The sequence below is a fragment of the Melanostigma gelatinosum genome, assembly GCF_949748355.1.
Source record: "Melanostigma gelatinosum genome assembly, chromosome: 3".
Lineage (NCBI taxonomy): Eukaryota > Metazoa > Chordata > Actinopteri > Perciformes > Zoarcidae > Melanostigma > Melanostigma gelatinosum.
In genome coordinates, this window is record NC_136636.1 from 2,677,476 (window position 1) to 2,699,507 (window position 22,032).

Genomic DNA, 22,032 nt, shown 5'->3' on the forward strand with positions numbered 1-22,032 from the left:
TTCCACCTGAGCCAGAAGGCGGCAGCAGCAGACGAGTTCAAGTTTAGAGTTTTGACTTTCAGAGTAACCTGACTGTTCAGTAACAAACACACACCCGTATGTCAACAGACTGCTTGCCTGAAGCTCATTCACCTGGACTCACCTGTGCAGGTAAGACACTTTTTATTCAGACATTAAATCAGTCAGACACTTTGAACTTTTAAAACATTAAGTTCACTAGTGCTGGTGCCTCAGCTGGACTGGGTTTAACGGTGGGGGGACCGGTTGATAAGTTGAGAGAGAGATGGTGGTTTTGGCTGAAATGTTTACATATAGCAAAATGCTGACTCAGCTGATCCTAAAGTCTTCTGAAGCCCTGTTCGGACCTCTGTCACTTCTCAGTTCTGTATGAAAATATATTAAAAGGAAGCACTTGAGTTACCCTTTAACCTTACTTAAAAATGATAATAAAAAAACACTTTCCTTAAACTGTGTCTCTCAGGTGAGCAGTGATTGACAGGCCATGGACCAGTCACTGTCTAGTGGGCGGGGCCATGTGAGCGTGCTCGGTTGTTTCCCGCCCTCTGTGGGCAGAGATGTTGCTGTTGCCATAGTGAAGCCCCTGAGAGCTGGCCTGGGAAACCCTGACACCCGCAGTCTGCTGCGCACAGACAGACAGGTGTGTGTGTGTGTATGACCTCTATGGAAACTTAAATACACACTCTGGTGTTGATATGTAATCAGTTCAGTGTTGGATGAACAATTGTAGTTGAGTGTAGAAATCATTCACTGGCCTCGACTACCAGCTGCAGTCTGCACACCTGTATGCACGTGCTTAAAAGGAACCAGTGTGTTGACACAACACAACAGTCCTACAGGTGAATCTACACAAACATAACGATCACGATTTATTACAGGATGGAGCCAAGTGTTCCGAATAAACTGGACACAGAACATGGGAACTGAAATTACATCACGGCAGCGAGACGCTAACAATGATTGGTTAAGTTTGTTTTTTCAGGTGAAGTGGACGATGGAGGTGTTGTGCTACGGTTTGACTCTCCCATTGGACGGTGACACCGTCAAACTCTGTGTAGACGTCTACACTGATTGGCTGATGGTCCTGGTTTCCCCGAGAGACTCCATCCCTCCTCCAATCAGCAGAGAGCCCAACCTGTACACCCAGAAGATCCTCCGAAGCCTGTACAGCCTGTTCCTGTCCAGGTAGACTGTCACACCTGGACTGAACCTCTGATGGACATCTCAACACCAGAACCCATGACTTTTAATGACCCTGTGACCTTTGATGAATGATTAGAAGGTTCCAGTGGAGTTTTAGGAGGTCCAACGGTGCATCAAGAGGCTCCTGTGGTGCATTCAGATGGTTAAACTTCAACTTAGAAGGTTCTAGTGGTCACAGAGGAGTCCCTAGAAGTCCTTCATTTGGTTGAAGGGTCCCTGTCTGAAGTTTAAATGGTTATTGAGTGGTTGCAATCATTGTTTTGGAGGTCCCAGTGGTCATTGAAGGGATTCTTGAATGATTATAGATTATATATATTGTCTTTTAGGAGATTAGGACTAGAGACCCTTTATGTGGTTAGCTGCCACTGCCATGGCGCCCTGTGATGGCTGTATTCGTCTTTTGAGGGTTCTAGTGGCTCAGTCTCTGGTGGGTAGTTTATGTGACTTTGTTCTATGCATCACTTTGTTTTTGTTTGTAACTGTAATATTAGAGAAGAGGGTTCTCTCAGAGTTTCTCTAGTCCCCTCATGCCAATGCATGGGTAGCATGCAGTGATAGCTGATGATATATATTCATGAAATCAACTTGTGTCTTCCTCGTCCCCCCTCGTCAGGTCGGACCAGGGGAGTCCGGTCTACATATCTCTCTGTCAGCAGGTGTTGTGTGCAGTTCAGTCGTTGGCCAGAGACAGCGCTGTGATGAGCAGAGACACCTGGGACACTCTACTGAACTTTCTGCTCTGCGTCAATCACACCATGCTCGCAACAGGTGAGCCTGTGACCCCCGCCCATTTGTCTCCTCACCTGTCTGTCTCTCACGCACCTGTGTCTCTCTCATAGACCTGTCTCTATCGTTCACCTGTCTGTCTGTCTCCATTCTCACTTGTTTCTCTCTCTCTGCAGCCGGTTTATATGATCAGTTATCTTACCTTTCTCTCTCAGAATCACCTTTATTGGCCAAATACTTGTGCACATACAAGGAGTTTGGCAGCGGCGGATAATTTGGTGTTAGAAGGCAATTGACAGAGTATGTTCGATGTTCAGTGTTCATCAAGGTGACGACCTGAGGGCAGAAGAAGAAACTGATCTTCCTGAAGTCCTCTCAACAGTTTTAAGAGCGTTCAGTTTCAGCTGATCACCTGTCTCCGTCTCTGCAGGCGATGTGTCGGAGCAGCTGTCTCACCTGTCGATGGCGGTGCTGTTTGAGGTCTGGTTGCTGTCTTGCTCTCGGTGTTTTCCGTCTCACTCTCTGTGGCAGACGGGTCGACAGATGTTGAGCAGCTGCAGACATCAGGCCGCAGTGGTGGAGCAATGGAGCCGAGTCATAGCCGCCCTGACCTCCAGGTTCACAAACACGCAAACAAACTCTGTGATAAAATGAGAACTCTTCTTCCTGTAGTTCATTGTTTATATTTGTGTTGTCTGTTCAGGTTGTTGCTGTTGACCTTCGGTCCGTCCTTCCCGCACTTTAAAGTCCCAGATGAAGACGCTGCTCTAATCCCTGAAGACATGGATGAACACATAGTCGCTCCGACCTGGTTCAGGTTCCTGCACCTGCTCAGGTGAAGCCAAGGTGGCAACCTCCGGGTCTGAAACGTGAAGCCAATGCTGAAGTGTCTTAAAACGTGCATTCTCTCTAATGTCCACCAGGGGGCGACTCCTCTGGTTGTATAGAAGTCTATGAGAAAATGACTCTACTTCTCTCTTGATTTATTACCTCAGTAAACACTGTAAACATGAGTTTATGTCTCAATCTCTAGTTTCAAGTCTTCTTCAATACAGCATGATGTTCATTTAGTACATTATGGTCCATTTAGAGTCACACAGACCATAAAGCAGGGGATGCTTTAGGGCGGGGCTTACTGTGATTGACAGGTCTCTACCAGAGATTATATATATATATATATATATATATATATATATATATATATATATATATAAAATTAGGCCAATAATATAATATTAGGCCAATCACATCCCGAGATACTCTTAAATCTCTCTCTAACTTCAGTAAATCTCCTTTCAGTAACCCGGTGGATCTCAGTCGCCCCGTGGTTGTTGGTTCGACTCCTTCCTCCCATGAGGAGGCATCAAGAGGAGACAGTCAGCTGCCAAACATCTTCTTCAGAGCCATGAGAGGAGTCGGCACGCTGGTCGACGCCTTCCTGGGTATACTGACCTCTGACCCCTGGGTCAGGCAGTTAGATGTCTGGAACATTCGTCTTCACAGAGATCTCAGAGCAATCAGCTTAACAAGTGGCTTAGACTACCATTCATTTGAAAAGCATGATATGAAAATGAAATTTCACAATAATGTGCTATTTCGTGAACTGGCATGAAGATGTAAAATCCGGGAAATAGTATTTACATATTTATTCATTTAGACTTTCTGACTTGTGTCCCAAATCATCAGCTTATAGACTTCCTTCCTTTCAGGTGGTCGCTGGTTTCACCTCTCCTTGAATATCAATGGAGATAAAATCCATCACTGTCACCATTTAATCACATTGATGTTGTGATATCTGCATTCAAATGTGGTTTGCACACTCAAAGTGCTATATGTTAAGAGTAATGATGAGCTGATGATAATTTCATTTCACAGCCTATAAGTGTTATTTTTATTTGAGTAACTTTTGACTGTAACTTGTGTTACAGGTGTGACTGTGGTCAACAAAGAACCAACAGAGCAGCTTCTGCCAAGCACTGGTATACACACATTATATATATATATATAGTATATACACGCACACACACACACACACACACACACACACACACACACACACACACACACACACACACACACACACACACACACACACACACACGCTCTCACTGGTATACACTGTTGTTGTTTCTGCTGTTGTGGCAGTTTCTTTTGTTGCTGTGTTTCTCCAGGATTTGCAACAAGGATCCATTTCAGAGACCGGTTGCCTTCTCTCGGTAAATCAGATTAACCTAAACTGATCAGGTCAATCCGATCAATAAGATAATCAAAGTAGAATCCTCTGACAGCCGAACCAGAACCAGAACCAGAACCAGACCTGGTCTGTTCCCTGTTGTACCCACAGGGCCAAATGTCTGGATTAAAGTTAATTAAATTGATAATATTGATTAAAACTAAACCGTCATTCTTACCTGACATTTGGTTTTTCAGTTTGAGAATGTTTGTTTTCCACCTCAGGCGTTGCTGTGACCAGGAGCCCGTTCAGAGACCGCCACCCTTCCCACGGTAAGCCCCGCCTACCTGCCTCCCTATCCATATTTGATTAGTGGTTTTAATCTGTAGAAACACCTGTTCTCTGGTGTCCTCAGGTGTCTCTCGACCTCGTTCTGGCAGTGCCCCTCCCATCCCGGTGAACATACTGAGCCTGCCCATCGCCCCTCCCTCCACCACCCCCCCCCCTCCACACAGCAAACGACTGAAACCTGTGAACGTTTCAAAGGCAACGAGCAAACCTCTTGCGGTACGACGTGTTTATTCGTGGAATTTTGGTATTTCCTAAAATATCCTCCCTTTTCCCGATAAGCCTCTTTACATAACGCTGTATCCGTCTGGTGACATGACTCATTACCTGTCCGGATACAGGAATGTTTACCTGTCTGGGCACCTGCCTTTTTACGTCTCTGGGTAAATTACATTTTACCTGTCCGGATACATGACTCATTACCTGTCCGGGTACATGACTCACTACCTGTCCGGATACATGACTCATTACCTGTCCGGGTACATGACTCACTACCTGTCCGGGTACATGACTCATTACCTGTCCGGGTACATGACTCACTACCTGTCCGGATACATGACTCATTACCTGTCCGGGTACATGACTCATTACCTGTCCGGGTACATGACTCACTACCTGTCCGGGTACATGACTCATTACCTGTCCGGGTACATGACTCACTACCTGTCCGGATACATGACTCATTACCTGTCCGGGTACATGACTCATTACCTGTCCGGGTACATGACTCACTACCTGTCCGGGTACATGACTCATTACCTGTCCGGGTACATGACTCACTACCTGTCCGGGTACATGACTCACTACCTGTCCGGATACATGACTCACTACTTGTCCGGGTACATGACTCATTACCTGTCCGGATACATGACTCATTACCTGTCCGGGTACATGACTCATTACCTGTCCGGGTACATGACTCATTACCTGTCCGGATACATGACTCATTACCTGTCCGGGTACATGACTCATTACCTGTCCGGGTACATGACTCATTACCTGTCCGGGTACATGACTCATTACCTGTCCGGGTACATGACTCATTACCTGTCCGGATACATGACTCATTACCTGTCCGGATACATGACTCATTACCTGTCCGGGAACATGACACTTTACCTAGTTGCATGAATCTTTACCTGTCCAGATGCATGGATCTTTACCTGTACAGGTTCACTTCTTGTCCTGTATGTTTGAGCCATATTTCTTATGGGGCTTCATTCCTCTCTCCTCTCAGGCATCTTCCTCCCCCCATCACTGGAAGTTGTCCTCACCTCCTCCCCCCTCCCAACCCCCTCTGTGCTCCTCCCCCAGACCCTCCCCGTCCCCACTCAGGTGTAACATGGACTCCCTCCTTCACCTGTTCGGTGACTGGCTGTTTGATGCTGCTCTGTTCAAGAGAGACTCTGGCCTGCCCAGTCAGTACTCTAATTACACATACTGCACACAGTACAACACATACTGCACACAGTACTACACATACTGCACACAGTACAACACATACTGCCCACAGTACAACACATACTGCACACAGTACTATACATACTGCACACAGTACAACACATACTGCACACAGTACTATACATACTGCACACAGTACAGCACATACTGCACACAGTACTATACATATGACACACATTCCAGGTTCTTCATACACTGTGTAGTGTTACTGTCACCATTCACATGATGAACTCTCGTTGTGTCTTCTCCAGCCGGTCATGGTGATGTCACTGTGATGTCAGCGAGGTGGGCGGCTGGTAGAGCCGAGGCCTCTGGGACACTTTGCAGGATCTTCACCTGTAAGAAAACTGCAGAGGACATCCTGTCTGTCTACCTGTCCAGGTACATGTTTCTTTACCCGTCTAGGTACATGTCTGAGTACCTGTCCAGGTACATGTATCTGTACCTGTTGTGGCAGCCGGAGGGGCAACCTCAGAGGAGAAGTGGTAGAGGGACGATATTGCCTGACATGGAGGCGGAGCCCCCATGTCAGGGAGTGGAAAAGAGCGCCAAACCACCATCAGCCCAACAAGCAACACCTGAGGAGGAGAGACGAGGGAGCGACCACACCCTATCAGAGGAGGAGGAGGGGACTATAAAAGGGCCCCGGACACAGGAAACTAGGAGAGAGTAGGAGTGGAAGGAGACGGAGAAAAAGCAAACGCATTGGAGACAACTGCCTTACCCCTTGATCACCCTGGAACGTCTGACTACCCGCCCGGCTCCCGACCCCTGCCTGTACGACTACCCTGCTCCTGCCCGCGCCCTGGACCGTATGAGGAATACCCGTTGTGCACCGAACCGTGGAAGTGAACACCGACCATCCCTCTGGAAAGCGGACAGTGTATTGTTGAGTGTCTATCCTCCCTCTATCCACTCTCTATATTCAGTAAAAACCTCACTTGCACCATTTATCTACCGACTGGTTGTGTTTATTGGTCCGTGTTGTCGTGAAACCCCCTTGCCACCCCGGGGGCTGTCACAATTTGGTGGAGAATGTGGGCACAGTCCGGTTCTGGCAACACTGACCGATAGACCGACCGACCCAGTAAGCATGGCCACCCCGGTGCCATTTCAAGAGCTGCTAGCGGGGCTAATCGCTAGCAACCAGGAAACCCAAAAACGCCACGAACAAGCCATGCAAGTACAAATGCAAATCCTCCAAGCACAGCAGCAACAACAATACCAACAGCAAGTACACATGGAGAAGTATATGGAGGTACAAACCGAACGCGCGGAGGCGATGCAAAGCGAAATCAAGGGCATGTTACAGACACAACAGGAGCAACGTACCGTGGAGAAAGCCAACCCAGCGCGCTTCCTTCTCAAGCAGACGGCAGCTGACGATGTTGAAGTGTTTTTTCAGATATTCCAGACAACGGCACTCCGGGAAAAATGGCCAGAAGAGCACTGGGCTGAGTTGATAGCCCCCTTTTTGATCAACGAAACGCAAGTAACGTATCAGGACTTAGAGCGCGCTGGAAAAGTTGACTTCCGGGTGTTGAAAGCGGAAGCGTTACAGCGATGCGGGGTCACGCTGTTAATAAAGGCACAACGATTTCATGAATGGACATATGACACCTCCCTTTCTCCGCGAGCCCAGATGCATGAGATCAAGAGGATTACGACGGCCTGGCTGCACGCAGAGCCAACCGAGGTGTCGCCCACCGATCGTGTCGTCATGGACAAATTCCTTAGATCCCTCCCGTATGAGGCAAAAAAATTGGCCGGCCAGAGAAACCCCCGCAACCTCGAGGAACTGGTAGAGATCATGGAGGGTTACCACGCAGCACAAGCGTTAGTGCGTGGGGGAAGAAACCCGAAAGTGGAGGGGTCCACCCGCAAAGAAAAGATGAGAACGGAGGAAACTACCTATGTGTCTCCCTCCTTTCCCCCAGGCTTTCCCCGACGTCGGCCGGCGTTTGGACCGGAAGAGAGGAGGTGCTACCACTGCGGCGAGATCGGGCACATCGCCTGGGAATGTCCTCACCGCCAGGACGCACCCATGCCCACGGCCAGTGAGGGGAGTCGCCCATGCGGACTGATTACCGGATGCTGGGCCACTCACGAGGACCACATGCCCCTCACCCCGGTCAAAGTAAACGGCCGCGACGCCTCCGCGATGGTGGACTCCGGGAGCGCTATTACCTTGGTGAGACCTACGTTTGCTCAGTACCCGCTCCTAACCGGCACCCGAGCGGTCACGTGCATCCATGGGGAGACCCGCGAATACCCCACCACCGCCCTCGAGATATACACGACGAGGGGTAGATACGTCGGCACTGCAGGAGTAGTGGAAGGACTCCCCGTAGAGGTGCTGGTCGGCCGAGACCTGCCCGTGTTCCAGGAGCTGTGGCGCAGCCTGGTGGTGAAACCAGGTACGACCCCTCACCGAAAGTACAAGAAGAAAGCCATCTGTGGGCTGGGGGAGGAGATCTCCACCGATCCCCTATCGGAAGGAGTCGCCAGTGCCGTGGCCCGGGCGTTGGTGGAGGCCACCCAACCCAACCCCGAGGACGTATATGCCACAGCCGTCGAGAACGACGGACCCTCCAGCCCCAGTGAGCCCGAAGGAGAGGCGCCGCCCATCCCCGAGGAGGCAGATACCCCCTCCCTCGAAGAAGAGGAGCTGGCCGGGCTGTTTCCCCAGGACCCGGAGGAGCCCATCTTACCCGGGCCCCTCACAGGGAGGTTTGGGACGGCCCAGTTGGAGGACCCCAACCTAGCCCACGCCCTTCGGCAGGTGGCCGCCGTAGACGGACGACCACTGGACGGGGTAAGAGACCTCCCTCCCACACATTTTTCCATTTATAACGGGCTCCTCTACCAGGTAGTAATAAGGGACGGGGCCCCCCTCAGGTTGTTACTGGTACCCCGTCCTTTCATACCCTCTGTCCTCCAGTTAGCCCACTCCCATATCCTAGGTGCCCATCTAGGAGTGGAGAAAACCCTGGAAAGGGTGAGGGCCAGGTTCCACTGGCCCGGAATAAAAAAGGCCGTGGAGGATTACTGCCGGAGCTGCCCCGAATGTCAACAAGTGGCCCCACAACCCCATCACAGAAACCCGCTGGTGCCCCTGCCGATCATCACCGTCCCCTTCAGCAGGATCGGGATGGACCTAGTGGGGCCACTACCCAAGACCAACCGGGGACACAGGTACATCCTGGTGATAGTGGATTACGCCACCCGGTATCCCGAAGCCATTCCCCTACGCTCTATGGCCACCAAGGGCATTGCAAGGGAGCTGGTGATGTTGTTTTCCAGGGTCGGAATACCGGAGGAGATTCTCACCGACCAAGGAACCCCGGTCATGTCTAGGATCATGAAGGATCTGTGTGGCATGCTGAAGGTGACCCAACTGAGGACGTCGGTGTATCACCCCCAAACGGACGGACTAGTAGAACGATTCAACCAGACACTGAAAAAAATGTTGAAAAAAACCATGGACCAGGACGGGAAGAATTGGGACCAACTGCTACCCTTCCTGATGTTCTCCATCAGAGAGGTGCCCCAGGCATCTACCGGATTCTCGCCCTTCGAGCTCCTGTACGGTCGACGACCCCGGGGGCTACTCGACCTGGCCAAAGAAGCCTGGGAACACCAACCCTCCCCCTACCGCACCATGGTGGACCACGTCGAGGAGATGAGGGTGAGGATGGCATCCCTCTGGCCCATCGTCCGAGAACACATGGCCGAGGCACAGGCGGCCCAAGCCCGCGTGTACAACCGGGGAACCCAACCCCGAGTGTTTAACCCAGGGGATCGGGTGTTGGTCCTGGTACCCACGGCGGAATGTAAGTTTCTAGCCCGATGGAGGGGGCCGTATGAAGTGATGGAGAAATTGGGGCCGGTAAACTACCGAGTCCGGCAACCAGGTCGGAGGCACCCGACGAAGGTTTATCATGTGAACCTGCTCAAGAAATGGGTGCGTAGGGATGCCATGCTCTGTTTCTCTCTCTCTACCCTCCCAGGAAAAACGGAGCCAGTCGAGGTACCCGTGGGAGAAGAGTTGACCCCCCGGCAGAAGCAGGACGTCCGGGAAATGGTGGATCGGTTCCGGGACGTGTTCTCCCCGGACCCCGGATACACCACACTGGTGCAACACCGGATAATCACCGAGCCCGGGAAGAAGGTGAAGCTAAGGCCGTACCGCATCCCCGAAGCCCGCCGGGGGGCGATAGAGAGGGAGGTACAGAGTATGCTGGAGGCCGACATCATCGAACCCTCGACGAGCGAGTGGTGCAGCCCTATAGTGTTGGTTCCGAAACCCGATGGCTCAGTCAGGTTCTGCAATGACTTTAGGCAGCTCAACGCCATCTCAAAATTCGATGCCTACCCGATGCCCCGGGTGGACGAGATGATAGAGCGCATCGGGAGGGCCAGATACATAACCACCCTCGACTTGACTAAAGGCTACTGGCAAGTGGCAGTAGCCCCCGAAGACAGGGAAAAAACGGCCTTCACTACTCCCATGGGACTGTACCACTATAAGAGGCTGCCGTTCGGTCTCCACGGAGCCCCCCCCACGTACCAGAGACTGATGGACCAGGTACTACGTCCCCATCGAGAATACGCGGCAGCCTATCTGGACGACATCGTCGTGCACGGGGAGGAATGGGGGGCTCACCTCCAAAGACTGGAAGCCGTCCTGAAAGCTCTGCGAGGGGCGGGGCTGACAGCCAACCCCAAGAAATGTCGCCTCGGCCTCCGGGAAGCTGACTACCTGGGGTACACCATCGGCCGCGGCTGCGTCAAGCCCCAGGTAGGGAAAGTCGAGGCGATCCGGGAATGGCCCCGCCCCCGCACAAAGAAACAGGTACGAGCATTCATTGGGCTAGCTAGCTACTATCGACGGTTTGTTCCCCAGTTCTCTGCTCTTGCAGCACCCCTGACGGACCTAACAAAAAACCGGCTGCCAGATCGGATCGTATGGACGGCAGAGACCGAGGACGCCTTCGAGAAGCTGAAGGAAGTACTCTGTTCTGAACCAGTGCTGGTGACCCCGGACTTTACGCAACCGTTGGTGGTACAGACGGATGCCTCCGAGACCGGGGTGGGTGCCGTCCTGTCCCAGCTGAGGGATGGAGAGGAGCACCCGATCACATACGTAAGCAGAAAATTATTACCGAGAGAAACGAGATACGCCACGGTCGAGAAGGAATGTTTGGCCATCAAATGGGCTCTGGGGGAGTTGAGATATTATCTGCTGGGACGACACTTTACCCTGGTCACGGACCACGCCCCCCTGGTATGGATGTCCCGTTCAAAAGACAATAACGCCCGGGTCACCCGCTGGTTTTTATCCCTTCAACCGTATGCTTTCTCTGTTGTCCACAGATCCGGGGCCGCTCATGGAAACGCGGACGCCCTGTCAAGACGGGACGCCCTAGGTTCCTGGAGCAGTCCTCCCCCCAGGTCGGATTTAAGGGGGGGGGTATGTGGCAGCCGGAGGGGCAACCTCAGAGGAGAAGTGGTAGAGGGACGATATTGCCTGACATGGAGGCGGAGCCCCCATGTCAGGGAGTGGAAAAGAGCGCCAAACCACCATCAGCCCAACAAGCAACACCTGAGGAGGAGAGACGAGGGAGCGACCACACCCTATCAGAGGAGGAGGAGGGGACTATAAAAGGGCCCCGGACACAGGAAACTAGGAGAGAGTAGGAGTGGAAGGAGACGGAGAAAAAGCAAACGCATTGGAGACAACTGCCTTACCCCTTGATCACCCTGGAACGTCTGACTACCCGCCCGGCTCCCGACCCCTGCCTGTACGACTACCCTGCTCCTGCCCGCGCCCTGGACCGTATGAGGAATACCCGTTGTGCACCGAACCGTGGAAGTGAACACCGACCATCCCTCTGGAAAGCGGACAGTGTATTGTTGAGTGTCTATCCTCCCTCTATCCACTCTCTATATTCAGTAAAAACCTCACTTGCACCATTTATCTACCGACTGGTTGTGTTTATTGGTCCGTGTTGTCGTGAAACCCCCTTGCCACCCCGGGGGCTGTCACACTGTGTACATGTCCAGGTACATGTCTGTCTAGCTGTCCAGGTACATGTATCTGTACCTGTGTACATGTCCAGGTACATGTCTGTCTAGCTGTCCAGGTACATGTATCTGTACCTGTGTACATGTCCAGGTACATGTCTGTCTAGCTGTCCAGGTACATGTATCTGTACCTGTGTACATGTCCAGGTACATGTCTGTCTAGCTGTCCAGGTACATGTATCTGTACCTGTGTACATGTCCAGGTACATGTCTGTCTAGCTGTCCAGGTACATGTATCTGTACATGTCCAGGTACATGTCTGTCTACCTGTCCAGGTACATGTTTCTTAACACTTTTCCAGGTACAGACCTCTCTGTACTACGATATAATCTGGTGACAGTTGTTCTGTCTGTCTTTAGTTTGTAGTAAACTTCATCACATTTAAAACTTGTGTGTGTTCTTCTCTCCTCTGTCCAAACTTCAGGTTCTACCTGGTTCTCCTTCAGGGTCTGCAGGTGTCGGAGGAAGTGTGTCCTCCTGTTCTGGCCTCCATCCTGCTGAACTCCACCTGTCTGTTCTGCTGTGACCTGAAAGGCGTCAACCTGCTGCTTCCCTCCTTCATCTCAGCTGTGGAGACAGTGCTGCTCGACAGGTACAATTACTGCAAATACCACAATCGCTGTGAATACTAGTATCATTACTGTAGACGCTGCTTCTTTAAATACTTGTACTGCAGAACAGTTCTGCTGCTGTTGGCCTCACAGTCTAATGAAGCTCAGTGAGTCTCACCTGGGCCAGGTGACTCTGGACTGCTGCGATTTATAGTCTCTCGGTTCTGTTGTGATTGTTTTTTATAAAACATAATTCGAAGAAAATCTAGTGCTGGAATTTTTACAGTCAGGGGTCAGCAGACCCCCGCGTCTGACATCGCACAGACCCCCATGTCTCCAAGTCCATGTCTGAGTTGGACCCAGAACCCTGTGGGTACCGGCTTGTTTTACCAATGAGCCTCAAATCTCAGATATTTTACTTATGTAAAGTAGTAATACTTCGTCCCAAGTAGAAGTAATGCATTCAAAATTGTATAATTATTGATGCATAAATGTGTTCATCACTTTAATTCTGTGGCTGTTAAAGGTGGAGCACATTACTTTATATACTGCTGGGTATTTTAATCGATCACATGTCTCTTGTCCAGAGACCTGTTGAGGTTTAAAGGTTTTGTGAGTCCGGTGGATTTGAGGCGAGCCTCCATCCTGGTCCTGCTGACCATGCTGCCCCTCCCTCTGCAGTTTGGATCCGTCCGATCAGACGTAAGCTTTTCTCCACCCTTTTAAAAACCAACACACACACCTGTGCAAACCTGAGCTGGACCTCACAGGTGAAGTAAGAACATCCAATAATAGCCACGTACAGAGTAACAGTCAGCTGTGTGTGTGTGTGTGTGTGTGTGTGTGTGTGTGGATTCAGGTGTTATTGGACGGGCGGTTCAATGGTGACGATGCCCCAGGAGGTAGCTTCCTGTCTTTGAAGTCCCGCCTCATCGGTGTTCTGGTTGGAGCTCTGCAGACGGAGACAGACACCTCCAACACACAGATAATACTCGGTCAGTTACAGATCCTGATCATTCATTCGTTGTACTGTCCTTACTCTGTCTGACTTAATTGTTTTTATTTTGGCGGTCTCTGCTGTGTTTACACACTCAGAGCTCAGACAGTCTGAATGATTTCTGTTTTGTGTAGCGGCCATGTTGAACCTGGTTCAGGACTCGGCTCTGATAAAGGCTGCAGGACAACCTCAGCAGGTGAATCCACTCACATATACTGACACCTACTGGAACTCTATTTTAAGAACAGATAAACATAATTAGATAACAGAAATAAATAACTGTTTTTTGTTTTAGGTCACTTTTTAGTAACCAGTAACCTTTTTATTCTGCCTATTTCGTGGCAACATCCATGAAATCAAATCATCAAATTCTGGTTCATGTCTTAATATTAAACATTCTCTCAATGATCTTTACTGCACAGGGTTTTGTTGTCTTTCACATACTCTTGATGTAAGATGTGTTACATGTCACGGTACATCATGTGGTATTTATGGGATGCCTGGAATTATCCCTGGATAATATTTGGGACTGAATTATTGATAACAATCAGCCTGCAGGTGGTGCCAACAGGACTTATACTGTTACTGTGTTGTTTTCTTTTATTATCAGGAGAAATTAAAACACTTAAAACATCTACTGTTGTTTCCAGGAAACTGAGTCCCAGCAAGGTGGAGCCAGATGGACCGGGGGACCCAGTGGACCCAGTGGACCCAGTGGACCCAGTGCAAATAGATGGACCAGAGGAACCGGAGGTTCATTTTGACGATGATTTTAATTAAGTTTAAATTAATTTCATAACATTGACTGTCATGTGATAGAAATCTGAGAGCAACTATCTGATTGTGTGTGTGTTTTTGCGTTCTTGCTTGCGTTGCTATGGTAACCAGCCGTCCAGTCAGACGCAGCAGGGATCCTGTGGGTTCAGTTTGTGCGTCTGCTGACTCAGCGTCTGACTGCTCAGTGGAGGAATGACTCAGCAGTTTGTCTCTCTGCACTGGAAGTACTGGGAGGACTGGCTAAGGTGGACACACACACCTACACACACAAACACGCACACACACACACAGAGACCCTAAACTAATTGTAAATGTTACTGTGACCCACTCTCATCATCCTGCAGGTGGAGGTGAGTGTGGAAGAGAGTGAGAGGAGGCGAGCCGTCACTTCGGTCTGTTGTTACATCGTGTTTCAGTGCAGTCGTCCTCCTCCACTTCACTCCAGAGATCTGCACTCCATCATCGTCGCTGCGTTCTACTGTCTGAACGTCTGGTTATCTCAGCACCCCACCTTGCTCGACCACCAGGTAACTAACCAACAGGTAACAAACAGTAATGCAACTAGCAGCCATACAATGAACAGCCATGCAACTAACAACCATGCAACTAACAGCCATGCAACTAACAGCCATGCAACTAACAGCCATGCAACTAACAGCCAAGTAACTAACAACCATGCAACTAACAGCCATGCAACTAACAACCATGCAACTAACAACCATGCAACTAACAGCCATGCAACTAACAACCATGCAACTAACAGCCAAGTAACTAACAACCATGCAACTAGCAGCCATGCAACTAGCAGCCATGCAACTAACAGCCAAGTAACTAACAGCCATGCAACTAACAACCATGCAACTAACAACCATGCAACTAACAGCCAAGTAACTAACAACCATGCAACTAGCAGCCATGCAACTAGCAGCCATGCAACTAACAGCCATGCAACTAGCAGCCATGCAACTAACAGCCAAGTAACTAACATCCATGCAACTAACAACCATGCAACTAACAGCCATGCAACTAACAGCCATGTAACTAACAACCATGCAACTAACAACCATGCAACTAACAGCCATGCAACTAACAACCATGCAACTAACAGCCATGCAACTAACAGCCAAGTAACTAACAACCATGCAACTAACAACCATGCAACTAACAACCATGCAACTAACAGCCAAGTAACTAACAACCATGCAACTAACAACCATGCAACTAACAGCCAAGTAACTAACAACCATGCAACTAACAACCATGCAACTAACAGCCATGCAACTAACAACCATGCAACTAACAGCCATGCAACTAACAGCCAAGTAACTAACAACCATGCAACTAACAACCATGCAACTAACAACCATGCAACTAACAACCATGCAACTAACAGCCATGCAACTAACAGCCAAGTAACTAACAGCCAAGTAACTAACAGCCATGCAACTAGCAGCCAAGTAACTAACAGCCATGCAACTAACAATCATGCAACTAACAGCCATGCAACTAACAGCCAAGTAACTAACAGCCAAGTAACTAACAGCCAAGTAACTAACAGCCATGCAACTAACAGCCATGCAACTAACAGCCATGCAACTAACAGCCAAGTAACTAACCAGCAGATAACAAACAGCCAGGAAACAAGCCGACAGGTAAAAAAACAGCCAGGAAAGTAATCAACTGACCCAGCTGGTCTTATACCCAAGTTCTCCCACGCAACTTCGCTCCTCTGGACCGGCTCTCAGTGACTTTTCCAATCTGATTGAAGACACTGGTACTTGCCTAATGGCTCAAGCCTACATCCAGGACATGATCAAACCTTACACTCCTGCCATTCCACTTTGCTCTGCTAATGCACATCGGCTTGCTGCTCCCTCACGATAAAAGGTAATTTACCGACCGGTAATTAACGAACCAGTAACTAACAGCCAGGTAACTAATCAATAGCTAACTAAATGTGTCAGAATTTTTACTGAAGGGAGGTGTTTAAGACCTTCAGCCAGAGGTTCCAAGTTCACCCTCACAACATTTTTGGGTTTAACTGGTTTGTCCGACAGCCTCCGCTGCCTACGGATCCAACTCACCACCACGTAGTGATCAGCTGGCAGCGCTTCTCCTCTCGTCACCCAAGTGTCCAAGACATACGGCTGCAGATCTGATGATACGACCAGAAAGTCAATCATTGGCTTATGTGGCGCATTGTGGTGGTGGTCTACTGCAGAAGGTCCTCTTGTGTGAGCAGCCCATGGTGGAGAGGCTGAGAGTCATTGACCATGACAACACCACCAACAAAGAATCCAGCTTTACCTCCAGGACAGCGCCAGCCTTCATGCTGATCTTGTTGATTCTGTTGGCGTCGATTATCCTCCCCCTGCTGCACCAGCACACCACAGCAAAGAAGATAGCAGGAGGAAGAGTCGGCTCTGACCCTTCTTGTTCTCAGCTCGGTCCAGCTTGTTGTCCGGATGTACTCCCAGGTCCTTGTAGTCCTGCACATCCACCCTGGATGGAAACAACTTTACTGTTGACTTTGTCTTGCCAGTCTTTGACTGCAGGTGGTTCGGCTCACACCGCTTAACAATGGAGTGTACAATGCCCCTGTTCTCAGCATCTGTCACTTCGACTAGTTAGAGAAGTTCTGCAGAAAGCGGGACCTGGAGCTGTAGCTGAAGTCGGAGGTGTAGAGGCTGACTAGAAATGGTGTGTGTGTGTGTGTTTGGTGACTTCTATATATGCAGTTACCGTATACTGTTTTTTTGTTTTTTTTAGGAGTGTTTATTGGAGGTCTTGGAGATCGTGGAACTGGGAATTTCCGGCAGTAAGTCCAGACAGGAACAGGAAGTGAGGTGTAAAGAAAAGAAAGAACTGAACCCCGCCTCTCTGAGGGTGAAGGAGGCTGCAGAGGCCACGCTGAGCTGGTGAGCAAAACAAACACACGTGTAAAGGTATTAGGTGTTTTAAATAAAGTTGATATTTCTTAAATGAAGGAATACCTGACTATTTTTCAGCTCCACTCCCTTAATCACGTGAGTAATATGAGCGGAGTTCACATCTTTGGCCCATTTTGTGATAAAAAGTATATTTTCACAAGTAATTGTGTAATTAGTTTTGTATGATGATGATGACCAGCTGTGGTGGGACAACATGTACTTGTATGAAACGTGTGTAGTGGGACACAGTTTTTGACCTCACGTTGCCATGATTATTATTGTTGTTGTTAAAAGTGAAAGTATGAGCTGAAATGAAGGCCGAAATATCTGTTAAGTGAACCAAGTTTGAGTTGCCTTGTTTTAATCTGTAGTTGCCATGTACACATGTTACAGCAGACTTATGTCCAATGCCTCGTTCTAAAATGAGCCCAACCCAAACATCTGCAGAACTTAGCACAAGTCTGATCTTTACTCATATCTCAGTGTTATGCAGGTTTCGGGGGCCTTCCCATCTCTCGGAGGCCTGCTGGGTGAGGACGCTGTGATTGGCCGCTCCAATTTGAGTGACAGCAGTATGAAGAACTTCAGATATTTTGTGGTGGACCGCTCGGTCATCTTATCCATGCTGGAACAACCACAGGGACCTGAACAGGGTCAGTCCTGATTCACTGATCTTGAACCAGATTTAGACAGAAACACAGACCTTCATACAGCCAGAACACGAAACTAAAAAGCTCGCTGACTCTTCCCCTGTCATCAGTCAAAGATGTCAACATGACAAAATCAAATTAACCTCTGAATTAGATCACACTCAACAGTGTTTAACAGCATTTGATGAAACAAACTGATGTAGCTTCCTCTCACTGCTCTTTTGTTTCTTGATGTTGTTTTTGATTTATTTTCTGTCGATCAACGAATCCATCAGTCAACTAATCCTTTTAGATATAAAGACAACAATCCTAATGTTTTGAATGGTGTGTGCAGCGCCATGTCCGTCACTCACAGTGCTGATCAGAGGTCCGTCAGGAGGTCACACCTGGACTCTACAGCTCCACCTGCAACCCAGAGAGGGAAGAACAGAAACACAGGTGACCACTTCCATCAATGACCAAATACAATAAAAACACAAACATAGTGTGTTTGTCAGGCTTGAGGTCAGTGTTCTATCTTTTCTGTCTGTTGATCGTCTGTAGCAAACCTTGATCCCAGAGCAGCATGATGTGGCCCAGGAGGATGCTGGGATACGATGTGGTGTCAAACATCAGCTGTTTCCTGAAAACATTGACAGAGTTTCTTCAGTTAAAGCAGATCTGAGTATTCCAGCTCTGCATGAGACCGTTACTGAGGAAGTACGTACTTGGTCCAACCCAGATCCAAACCCTGCTGATTGTTCCTTTTACCTTCATTTCTTTACCAGTGGTGTTCCTCAGGGATCACGTTTAGGTCCTCTTCTTTTCAGTTAATTGTCTTGCTAATATTAAAAACTGGATGTCACAGAACTGTCGGGAGCTAAATTAACGTCAGACAGGTGTTTAGCACCAGGTGTGGGTAAGTTACCAGTTAGGTATAAACTCCTCCTCCTCTGACAGGTGCAGCAGCAACTGGACCGTCTGCAAGCAGCTTTGAAGAGGCAGCGACAGGTGGAGGCTCGGCCGCAGGTGAGCGGACGCTCAGTTGTCATGAAGACCTGCAGGCCGCCGCATCCAATTACCAACTTCCAGACAGCGAGACTCTTCCTGTCCCACCTGGGCCTGCTGACACCTGAGACCTTGAAGGTACCAAGGACACGGTGGAGATAGATTTTATTGATACGTTTAGACCTGTCTGTCGTCACAGCCGTCTGTCTCTCCCTTCTCCCTCTCACTTGTCCTCGGTAGAGTCCAGGTACCAGCGGTGTCCCAGCTCAGCTATTGTCTCTGGACTCGTCACTTCCAGGTTTCTCTGAGGATCTGAGACGTTTGGACCAGCTGCCATCCAGAAACTGTGACTCCGCCTTCATCTTTTACATGAGAGCAGGACAGAGGACAGCTGCTGAGGTCAAATTTACTCTGTGTTTTAGTCGTTTGCTTCCAACATGTGACATAGTTTCCTGGTTGGTTGATGATTGGGTTGGTGTTGTGGTCCTGAGTCTGTCCAGCTTTCCCAGGCCTGGCTTCATCTCTTACGTCTAGATCACATCACACTACACAACATCAGCCCTGATTTTTCACTCGCCGACAATTGTTTGAACTTCCATTAACAGAGCCCCAGATCTGAGGACAAATCACCAATGGCTCAGCCCTCGCAAATTAGGGTTTGAGCAAACCGATAGGCTCGACGCTGCATCGCAGACACATTCCAGATATCTGACATGCTAATTATCTGGACCTGTTGGGGAGTCTATCGGGGAGAGACTCGCGATCACAAGACAGCCAGTTGTGGAACAGTGCAGCAATCTGATAACTTTGAAAGTTATGTCGAGAGAACTTTGCTTAACTTTGTCTTTGTAGATTCTGAGGAATGTAGAGTTCAGCTGCAGCGTCCAGTCTCACTTCCTGGACTTCCTGTGGTCTCTCGGTCGGCCAGTGGAGGTGGGGCGACTACGACAGGGGGGCGGGTTCAACACCAACAGTTCAGGTCAGTGCTCTGATTGGTCACTTCTCAACAACAGGACACTGTCGGGGGTCAAGTGGTTACCTGTGGTCACTCTGTTCTCCTTCATCCTTAATTGGTTATTTTTGTTTTTTTAGAATTCCCTGCTGTGCTAGGTGACAGTGGAGGGGGCGTTTTTAATGGACAGAGGTTTGTGCTGATGTACACCGACGCTCTGACAGAGGTCACCTTCATCGTACCCTCATCACACAGTGAGTGTCTGATGATCAAAGTACTAAGGTCAGTGAGCTCCTAGGTGTTGACCATATAAGGAGAGATGTGACCATTTAAAGAGAGGCGGTACCACATAACAAAGTGTGAACAAAGAAGGTGAAGTGAGACCATTTAAGGAGAGGTGGGTCCATATAAGGAGATGCGATACCATATAAAGAGATGTGGGCCGTATAAGGAGAGGTGATGAGAAGTGTGGCCATATAAGGTATTTACTTATTATTACATATTAAATTGTTAATTGTGTTTTTATTTAAAGCGTCTGATTTGTCGAAGAGTCCGGAGGAGGCGGAGCCTCCAACTGGGGTGCCATCCAACCTACAGAGTCTTTTTGAGCCCAGCAGAGACTCCACCCCCGAACCCCCAGTATGGACCTGCAGTATGAAAGCTTTTTCACTTATCTTTCTGTGTGTCCGTCTCTGACATGTCAGTCTTTTCTCTCTGTTTGTCCGTCTCTGTCCAGAGTTCTCCAGTTGAAGACTTGAAGTCTTTTCGCTTTGAGTTGTCGTCTGTTGGCTCTGAATCTAAACTTCTGATCGTCTGGGTCGAACGCTTCGAGGATATCGGTAACTAACTTTAGATTAACAGTATAACCACGAACAAACGTTAGTTGATATTATAGTTCATAAAATGTTACGTTGAGACATTGTAACTTTGTGTTTTCAGAGAGCTTCCCTCTATCTGACCTGCTGTCGGGGACAAAGACCGAACCACCGACCAGGTGAAACACACAAATACACTTTTACAAAGGGCCTCAGACTTAGTAATAACAAAACCGTCTTTCTGTCCACTGTTAGTGTTTCAAACGTCCAGCTGATCTTCGTCCATCCTCTGAAGACCGGACTCTACCGGATTCGTTTCATTGGAAACACGACCAGCAAGTTCAGTTCGGTTGTCCCATTGGTCAACGGGAGTGTGGTCAGCAAGAGGTCTTTGGGTACGTCTGACTGACAGTGAAAAATCTATAAATAAATATGAATAAATAACAGTTTGTCTTTTATCTCCTCGATTATCAGTATCAGTTTTTGGTTAATTAAAGAAGTCCATTTTGTCTTTGCCTCATCTTCATTGTGGAACAAAAACTTTATAATATATTTTTTTAAATATATATATATATATATATATCTTTTTTTCGTTCTTTCTTTCTCTGTCTCCAGGTTTCCTGGTCAGAGAGACCGTGATCAACTGCTGCCAGCGGCGCCGGTTGGAGAGTGACTCCGCCCCTCCGTCCCATGTCAGAAGAAAGCACATGATTAATGACATCATCCTTCATTATCGCAGCCGCCGCTCTGAGCCCGCGTTTTATGCTGCCCTGTTCCAGGACCCCTGAACACCCTCCTGACCTTTAACCTCTCTGACCAACGTGTGACCTGTTACCATGCTTGCGTGTTTGTGTAGTCTTTATTAAACCAGCCAATCAGGATCAACGGTTGCTGACGTTAAAAAAAGTTTTTTTTGCGTGCGATGATGTCATGGTGTTTACTGAGTGGTGATGTCACCTGAGAGGTTTTAATAAACTGTGTGGAAACCGCTGGTGTCTCTGTGTGTGTGTGTGTGTGTGTGTGTGTGTGTGTGTGTGTGTGTGTGTGTGTGTGTGTTCTGTGCAAACCTCACGTTCTGATTGGTCCTCTGGTGTGATGTCATCGATTCTATTCAAAGGAGTCTTTTTTTATTGGAAAGAAAAGTTTCATTAGCAATGTTGCCAAAGTCACATATTAACGAAGTTGAATATCTATGCATTTGATTGAGCCAATCACAACCTCTTCATCTTCTTCCTCCTCCTCCTCCTACTCCACTGGTAGTCATGGTTACCGCCTTCAGATCATCCTGTTACCATGGCGATGGGTCAGAGATGATTATCCTCCTCCTGTGTGTCTGGTTCTTTTTGACTAACTGCTG

The 22,032-nt window shown here is 48.7% G+C and overlaps 1 protein-coding gene across 1 annotated transcript; it reads left to right on the top strand.

Annotated features, from left to right (window-relative positions):
• Positions 1-502: 502 nt before the first annotated feature.
• On the top strand, positions 503-21,463 carry ralgapb (Ral GTPase activating protein non-catalytic subunit beta; the record flags this gene model as incomplete). Its single annotated transcript, XM_079265992.1, has 32 exons — positions 503-658; positions 1,001-1,203; positions 1,835-1,989; positions 2,378-2,564; positions 2,651-2,782; positions 3,247-3,389; positions 3,876-3,926; positions 4,119-4,163; positions 4,405-4,452; positions 4,536-4,687; positions 5,706-5,877; positions 6,181-6,310; positions 12,441-12,608; positions 13,155-13,269; positions 13,427-13,562; positions 13,699-13,760; positions 14,215-14,287; positions 14,453-14,586; positions 14,686-14,868; positions 17,111-17,259; positions 17,755-17,924; positions 18,256-18,359; positions 18,465-18,620; positions 18,861-19,046; positions 19,149-19,307; positions 19,761-19,887; positions 20,001-20,114; positions 20,393-20,499; positions 20,597-20,699; positions 20,800-20,854; positions 20,931-21,070; positions 21,291-21,463. 32 exons carry the CDS (start codon positions 503-505, stop codon positions 21,461-21,463), a joined length of 4,188 nt encoding a protein of 1,395 aa, XP_079122118.1.
• Positions 21,464-22,032: the final 569 nt, after the last annotated feature.